We start from the raw sequence: 9,338 nt of genomic DNA on the forward strand, positions 1-9,338 counted from the left end.
CACGAGCGGCCGCTCGCGATTCATGTGATATACGCTGCCGCAGCTATTCCACGCCGGCCGGGCTGTGCCGAAGAGTACACCATATTGGACGAAGATATAATGAAAGGTCTCACGAAAGAAAGCAAGAACGAACTGCACTTGACTAGAAAGCTACGTGTGATATTCGTCTTAACTCTCGGACAATGAAATAATACTTGGAGACAGTTGTGAGAAGTCACGAAGTTACAATTAAAATTACTTTTCTTCCAACTAAACTTTCTTTCTATAACTGTAACGCAATTAAATTTTTTTTTTTTTTTGTAATTAAACACTAATTTAATGGTTACTTTTATAATTACTTTATACATTTTAAATTTAATTGTCAACATATATATTATAATTTACGTACAGAACAAAATGATAAAACGATCTTCAAGAATAGCTAAAAATTAAAGATAAAACTTTATATACTATATAAGACTTTATTTTTTAAAAACAAGCTTTGAATTATTGTTTCACGATATTTTTTATCATGAAATTCAAATTTGATGAATTTTTTAGCTGAAAAATATTGAGCTTACTAACTTTAATAATATATTTTAAACATAAATATTAATATTAATTTATTATAAATTATTAATTTAATTAATATATTAAATATAGTTTGAAAAAAACCTGCAAATCAGAACTATTAAAATTTAAAAAACAAACAAAAAATCATGGCAAATAAGAGTCAAGCATGGGGCGCAGATCTTTTTATAAATTGTTATATATGTTATACAATCTATGAGAATTATAAAATTATGTACATATCGGCTGACACTTTTTAAGCCATCTTCAACGCATTAATATACATATAAAAGACGAGAAAATGGGAAAAAAACATCAACGAAACCATGCGAAGAGAACCAAAAACGCAGCATTACATGGCATTCTACTATGAGATACGCTGTGAATCATTTTTCGTTCAGCCGATAGGTGTGAGTTAATATAAAAATTTGTATGAATTCGAAAATCAACCACTTGATTGTCTGACAAAGTAAGAAAAAGCTACAATATAAATATAACGTAGTTGATAAGAATTTCATTTTTTATAGCAAAAAAGATGTAACTTAAAATGTTAAAGTTAAAGTATTAATTTATGTAAATTCACCTGTTTTATTTTTTGATATGTAGCTTTTTATTTTTTTATATGTAGCTTTTTGTTTTTTGTCACACCAAGTTTTTTTGCAAATCATTAATTTATAATTTTAAATTCTAATTTATTAATTTGAATTTTCTATTCCTATCACCAATTTATCGTCTAGTTTTTTTATTTTTTAAGTCATTTAATTTATGTAATTTTCTCAGTTTTTATTTATTTAATTTTCTTTAATAGTTTATACATATATTGACTTTGGTTAAAAAACTTTTTAATAGGACATTTATTGATGGATACGAGTACCAATGTCCTGAACTTTAAAATTAATCACTTGGAGTGACATTGGTTACGGCTACATCAAGAATGTGTGAGAAGATCTGAATACCGCTACCGATAATGTTTTGGCATAACAGTATTATTGCGAATTATTGGTCACTCGATACTAGGTTGACTACAGTTATTGACTCTGGCGCTGATCATTTTAAGAAATGTATTTTAAGAAACATCAGGACTCAATTTAATTTATAATTTTGTTTTATTGTAACATGCAATACTTAGAATTTCATGCAAATTTTTTGATACGTAACGGCTTTGAAGAGATTCAAGTAAGATCGAAACATGTCCCATAAGAAATAGTTATACATTTATGTAAACTTCAGTAAAGTATAAAAAAATGTAGATCTATAGATCTATTAAAGTAAAATTTGCTCGTTAATTTGGCCTAATATTTTCTTTTCAATTTATCATTTGGTATTAAATTTTTTATTGAATTGATTGTCAAGAATCATTTGATCATTTGACTATACTCGTGATTATGATTAATTTTACGCCTTACGTTCTGCCAATGGGAGAAGTGAATCATAATGATAAAATATTAATGTTTATAACTCATTTCTCCCATCAATAGAACACAAGGAGAAACATTAATTATAGTCATGAGTAGTCAAATGTAAAATTCTCGATAATCAATTCAATAAAAAACAAGAAACAGATTTAATCAACGGTATTAGACTCTTATTTTTAAATGTCATCTTTTCAAAAGTATAAAACTCTTTTTTATAAATATTTTTAATTGGAGAAACTTGTCGTCTCATAAAACAATGTCGTCTCATTTATCAACAAATATGCCCTCCTATTAAATAAGTTATATACTTCATATTATTTTACAGAAATAAAATTACTTTTAAAAAATTAAAATACACATGCTAATATAATTCATTTTTTGTCAAAAACAAAAAAAGAAAAAAGTAAAAAAAAATATAAAATTAAATAATGTTGAATCGGTTAGAATTAACTGAGCTGAAACAATTTATAACTGCTATATAATTTTGAAATAATACTTTATATAACATTAGTTTGTGATATTTATGTCATAATTACTTGTATCTATTGCTTTCCTTTATGTAATATGCAAACGTGCAAATGCTGCATACTACTTACATAATAAATATGTATATTCTTCAATATATACAATAGAATGTAAACGTTAGAACTATAAACGTTACACAAAAAAATAATTAATTATAATAAGATGATGTAAATATATCATCATTATTAGAGGAAAGAAAGGGATTGTGGAATTCTATTTTGTTTTTTAACAATAATTTAGTAAATATTAACGCAACACAATTCTAACCAACGCCAATTTATATTTGCCATTGAGTTCTGCCAAACACCCTATAGGTGGAAGTTTATCGGACATATCATGTGAACAAATGTAATTTATAATTTACTGAAGAGGAAAAAAAGGTTGCATTTGTAGAATAGCAGGGGGATAACAACTAATGTCATGAAAGGCACTTTTATTTAAAAGAAAATATAAATAATCTCTTTGGATTTTACACACAAATATATGTAAGTGCCATTTCATAGAACATATTAAATTTTATTTAAAAAATTTTTTTTAATATCTTTGTGGCTTAAAAATTTTTTAAAATAAAACTTAAAGCTTTTTCAAATAATTTCTTTACTTTTAATAAACATTATACAACGCCTACAATGAGAGTAATTGTAAAGTCGAGAGATGCACATGGCGGCTGACAATATTCTACAACCACATATAACATAACTTTATTTGCCGAATTTATACACATATTATGACATACATTAAATCCAATAATATTATTTGAAACTCACATACAAGGCCTTTAAGTTAGACTAAAGTTAAAAAATTAATCTGTAACATACTTCTCAAAATTATGTAGGGAGTATACATTTGTGAACATTTCTGTTACATATAAAGTTGACATCAGCTTTTATAAAAACATAGCGTACACTAATGACCAATAACCATCCTACAATGTCTAAATAGACTATAACGAAGTAATTTTAACGGTTGCTTTCAGAATTCAACGCGAATTATACGGGACATCATGATATTTCACTATCCCAGATTCCACGACCGTCGTCCTTTCTCTATTATTTTAATTTTTAATAATATTCTAGAAATATTGTAGTACGTATAGGGAATTATTGATAGTTAATAATGGAATAGAATTTTCTTAATGCACCCTTTTAGTATTATGGACGTGTAAATACGTTTAGTCTTAAAAGTAAACAAAAATAATAAACAAAACGTAATACTCTGAAGTACGTAACAGGCAGATAGAGTATTCCACGTAGACAAGAGCCATTCGTCAAAAGTATTCAGCATAAAGTGACTCAACTGAAAGGGTTAATATGTTTCATATTTATCTTCCATAATTTTCCATATCTAATATTTCAAATAAGTAACCGAAGAAACTAAAGCACGTATGCAAATCTATTTCTTTACTTGAAAATTCCATTAAGAATTCTTTTAAAAGAAAAAAATCATCGAAACTCGATAACATTTTCAGCATGTTGCTGAAACGGAACGACACATCCTGTTTTCCCTCTCCTGGACCGCTGAAGGTTCGAGTCATCCCGTGGAATCTAATTTTAGAATCGAGTAAAACAATTCACACCGTTGCTCGGGCAAGGCAGGCGGGATAATTGTGGTAGGCAAGTAACTGCATAGCAATGCAGTTCTAACAATAAGTCGAATGTTGACCTTATCATTGGTTCATGAACTATACTTCTCACGTAATGCGACGTCGATGCGTATGCATACTTGTACCATCTACCGCTACTCGAATCCATTTTGCCAGACAATACCGTAAGGCACACGTAAAGTGACACACGTTGCCTCGCATAACGAATGTGGACGACATACTTGAGCGAATTATATGCCGTTCATCGTCTAGCTGGTGCCACTTTGTAATTTCGTAGCCTATATTAAACGCATCTGATTATAAGTCGCTGGCTGGGGAAAGTAGTTGCGTTAATTCGGAAGTATTTAATAATAATAATCAGAGAAAAATCGTTTAAGATGTTTTACTTTTTGTTTTCGTTTTTTAAACATTTAAAGATATTTTAGTTTTAAACAGTGTTTAAGATCCTAATGTCTACTTCCACCAATATACATAGATTAACTTTGATCTCAATTTTACTTATTTTTTTTCTTGCTAAGAATTAGAAAAGGATAAAGAGTAAGTTAAACTGAAATCAAAGTTAATTTATATTATATTATTATTATATATGTATATAATTTGTATTATTTATAAGTTAAAGTCTACACTGGTGGAAATGTAAAATTTTTAAAATTGAAACATTTTATTATTAAACTTTATTTATTCTAGAAAAAATTTATTACAATATTTGTTTTAGAAAATATATTTTAAATGTAATGTTTTACGTTTCTTTTACAATAAAACTAGTTAATTTTAATTATCCGGTAAAAAATTTTTCATATATAATTATATATAGTTATACATAATTATGTATGTAGTTATTCATAATTATACATCAAATATATCCATATCTTAAAATATATATAATTATATATTATTATGCATGATTTTTATACAAAATTATATACAATTATATACAATTGTACAACTGACACTACAATTCTATAAATATGAAAAAATCTGCGATATTTAAACAGTCATATATCAGGAATTGGACGATAAATTGAACTCAAATTTTACAAGCATATAGATTAATATTTAAATTACTTGAGAACTATTCAAGACATTCTTGAATTTATGTGTTTTGGGATTTAACTACCTTAAAACGTAGACTTATTTGATTTTTGTAGGAAATTCTTCAATTACATTAGTTTACTGATAAAAATTATTTTGAATGAGACAAGATGTTTCTTACAGACTTTTAGGTGCTGAGAACGATGACGCAAATCAAATTTCACCACATCAGATTTCCCAAAAACTTGAGGTTAAAAAAATGGCTTTTTGACATTCAAATTTCTTCTTGCAAAAAAATAAATGTTATCTTGAACTTTTGATCAGAAGTAACGAACGTATTGAATCTATTACGATTAATTGCACTATGTATCGATATTCATAAACTACAAATTATAAGTGTATATGACTTTATTGTCAAAGGAAAATTTGCTATCTTATTGTTAGCTCTGCATTTAAAATAACGTAATTAAAAATTAAAATATCGAAATAAAGAATGTCTTATGTGAAATGAATAATACATTCATGACTCTAATCAGAAATTTCAAGATAACGTTAACCTTTTTTTAAGAAAAAATTTCAAATATCGTAAAAAAAGTCTTTTTTATATATTAAATTTCAATTATTATATTTCGGAATTCTGACTGCTGAAAATTGATTTGTGGCAGCGTTTTCAGTATCCCAAAATTTATAAGTAACATTTTTTGTCTGATTCAAAATAATTGAAAAAAAAAAAATCTTTTCATAAACTAGTATTATTTAGCATATACAGGAATATTTACTTTAATGTTCAGAATAATATTTATAAAATTACTTAAAAATTCAAAAGTATTGAGATTGTCGTAAGAGACTTTCTCACCCCATTTCTCCTTCATCGTCGTTGAGATCGCGGATACCGTATCCGGTACATCTATCGCGCGTTCCTCTTTGCCGGATAAGATCCCCTCGATACAATCCGATTTATCCACTTTTGTCACTGATCCTCGTTCGTCCTTCCAATCATTGCTCTCCTGTTTGCCGATATCCGTCCTCGTTTCCACGAAACCCGACAAATTTCGGATATCCGATACCAACGTCTCCTCGTCGTCCTCCCTGATCTTCCATTTCGCCCTTTGATGATGTTCATCCTTGCTCTCCTCTCTCTCTTCTTGTACTTTCTCACTCGCGGAATCTATTACCTCTTCGACAAGCTCCTCCTCTTGCAGCATATATTCTCTCCTTTCATTGGGTTTTCCATATACTCTATACGGTCCCACGAGGCCCACTATTCCTCGGGGCAATGCTACCAAGTTCTCCTGATCCGGCCAGGTATTTTCGTATTCGGTACGATCGAAATACATTTCCGGTAGATCTGGAAGAGATTGCCCAGGCGTGTCGTAAAGCCACTTTCTTACCTCGACTCGCTTGGACGCGTCTTTGGGGTCCAGCAGCTGTTGCTGTTGTTCGGGTTTCTCGTTGAGATTGATGTCTCGAATTTTATCGACAGGCCGAATTGCCTCCTCGTTCACTTCGCAGAGCGTTTCCAGCAATCGCACTTTCTTCGGTTTTCTCACCACGCTGTAGAGAGTGTTCTCGTCCTCGATCTCAAGAATCGGCGACGGTTTATTTTGAGATGGTAACCAAACGTATGGTAAATCTTGCTGTTCGTTCTTCAGCTTTCGATTGGATTCGTTTTTCACCGCGCTGATTACCACGATCTTGCCGTGGACACCCCGAGGAAAACTCTTCGTCGCGATGCTCTCGTTGCCATCGAGAACGCTGTAGATCGGTTCACGTGTCGCTGTTTGAATCCATTTGGGTCGTTTGTGATGTTTCGAAGTACTACTAACGTCCGATGATTTTCCGTCGACCGTTGTCGTGGAAATGCCAGCTAGCTCGGCTACCATCCTCACGAATTCTTCGTGTCCAACGGGTCTGCACCGGATGTCACGCATTCATCGATCGTGACCGACGATTCGAGATCGGAGTACCGTATTAAAAGTGACGCGAGATTGATAATCGACGATTTGCGTCGCGTAAAGAAGAACGTTTCGTGCGGTGAATTTCTGACACTTAATGAACACTATGGTGAGCACATTTTAGAGGTATTAGACGGTTTTTTTAAGAAATTGAAATTCAAAAGAAGGTAGGAAATTTATTTTTAATTTTCCAAATTTATGATATAATTATACAATTATAAATAAATCTTCAATCATAAGACTCACTTTCTTCATTGGCTTTTGAAAATTATTCTAATTTCTCTTCTACACGTGTGGAGTGTTATATAAAAAAGCATCGTTGATTTTTCTTCGGATTTAATCCTGATCTCCAATTGATCCTCATCTCTAATTTGCGTTAAGATGGAGAATGCGAAATTAATTATTCAATTATATTTTGAACCGTCTCAACTTACGAACGCCATACACCATTATACATGGGAAACTCTCTAGTTACCAGAATCACTTTCTTTAACTTATCGTTTAATTTATGTCTTCTTACGTTAACATTTTGAATCCTTGCCGTTCGTTCTGAGAACACTAAGTGCACCGGTTCGCACACAAAAGGCAAATGGCACTTGGCAACTTTAGTTTTAGCAACAATATACTACAGTATCGTCGCAGTGGTGGCTGGAGGTCGATGGAATGGATGTAGCTCTCGTTCGTGACCAGATTCATAAAATAGAAAATTTCACATTCTTCAGTTACCGTCGTCGACTTTCCACATTATTATTCAATATGGCAGTTCCGCGTATGAGAAAGTACTGAAGATCCAAATCTATTTACTGCAACTGTATTTCGTATTTAATATTCTGACACTTCAGGTATAACAAAGTTTTTTCTAAAAAATTTTGCCAACAATTTCGCTACAGATGTAAAAAAGTTATTAACTCGACTAAATTTTTCAATTTGATTAAATTCTTTTAATTCAAGTATTTAAGTTAAATATAATAAATACCTGAACTAAAGTTCAAGCATTTTATGTATTTAATTATTTTATATATTTAAATTCAGTTTATACGTATTAAGTTTCAAATATTTAATTTCAATACGTAAATACTTATACTGAATAATTAAACTAAAAAAATTTAGTTAAGTTTAACAATTTTTTCTCAGTGTACGAGATAAAAAACGGATGACTTTTTAATGTTGCTTTTCAAAACACTTCAAGATAGGTAGATTAGCTCTCAAAAACGCTATGTATTAAACTTGCGTATTGCAAATCTTTTACAAAACACAGCAATTTTTTACGAAATTTCGTTATTTTATCATGATATGATATGATCAAGAATTAATAATCATATCCGTAAAGCATCACATCCATAATGGCGTAATTCATTTCCGATGTATTACTTTGTGATATATGAATACATTTCTTTTATATTCAAAACGAGTATTCAGATTGCATATTTCCTGATTATTATCTGTTTGCTAACATTTCAAGATCAGATAGGATAATTACGCAATTTTTATCATACATCGAGACATAAATTCACGACAAAAAAATTAAGAAATAAACAAAATCTATTTTCTATTGTAATATTGTTTTATTGTTTTCCTAAAATTTTTGATAAAAACAATTGATTAAAAAAGACTATAATATAATTATAACGTATTTGCAAAATAAGTATAATAATGTATAGAATAATATACATAAATGTTATAACTGACTTCAATTAAATTTAATGCGCAAAGAAATTTTTCTTATTATTGATTTTACATAGAGAAGCTTTTTCATCATTGATTTTAAAAAAGAATATTAAGGATTAAGGATATCATTCATATAGTCCAATGTAAATTGAAATTAAAAATGTGTTGATATTTAGATTTTAAATAAACTGTGATTATGTAGATATAAAAATTATGTGAGTTATATCTCTTATTTAACAACACATTTTTACAGTTTATTTATTTACTTTATTTATTATTAAAAATTTAATTATTTTAGAACACAAAACAAGTCTCAGTTTCTTGTCTAAATACTTTAAGTATTCAAGATGATTTATATAAATGATGATTTTATTGCGATTCTGCAATTAGTTGTTCTGTAAATAAACAAATAAATAAACTAATTATTGATTGCATAATAAAACTTTATATAAACCATCTTGAATATTTAAAGTAGTTATATAAAAGAATTCAGATTTTTTATTATTATTTATTAATTAAAATTCCGCATTAAAGCACGTTTCTTCTTATTAAAATAATTTTTTATTTAAATATAAAATCGCCGCCAAATTT

At 29.1% G+C, this 9,338-nt stretch overlaps 1 protein-coding gene across 1 annotated transcript in view; it reads right to left on the bottom strand.

Moving 5' to 3' along the window:
• The window catches only part of LOC105198107 (proton channel OtopLc), a 58,570-nt gene extending 50,623 nt beyond the window's left edge, over window positions 1–7,947 (bottom strand). Inside the window, exon 1 of the mRNA XM_026140192.2 lies at window positions 5,981–7,947. Within this exon, the coding sequence (XP_025995977.2) occupies window positions 5,981–7,055 (1,075 nt within the window). The 5' untranslated portion in view covers window positions 7,056–7,947. The remainder of the gene's footprint in view (window positions 1–5,980) is intronic.
• Between the last annotated feature and the right edge of the window lie 1,391 nt (window positions 7,948–9,338).

The sequence above is a fragment of the Solenopsis invicta genome, chromosome 14 (genome assembly GCF_016802725.1).
Source record: "Solenopsis invicta isolate M01_SB chromosome 14, UNIL_Sinv_3.0, whole genome shotgun sequence".
NCBI lineage: Eukaryota > Metazoa > Arthropoda > Insecta > Hymenoptera > Formicidae > Solenopsis > Solenopsis invicta.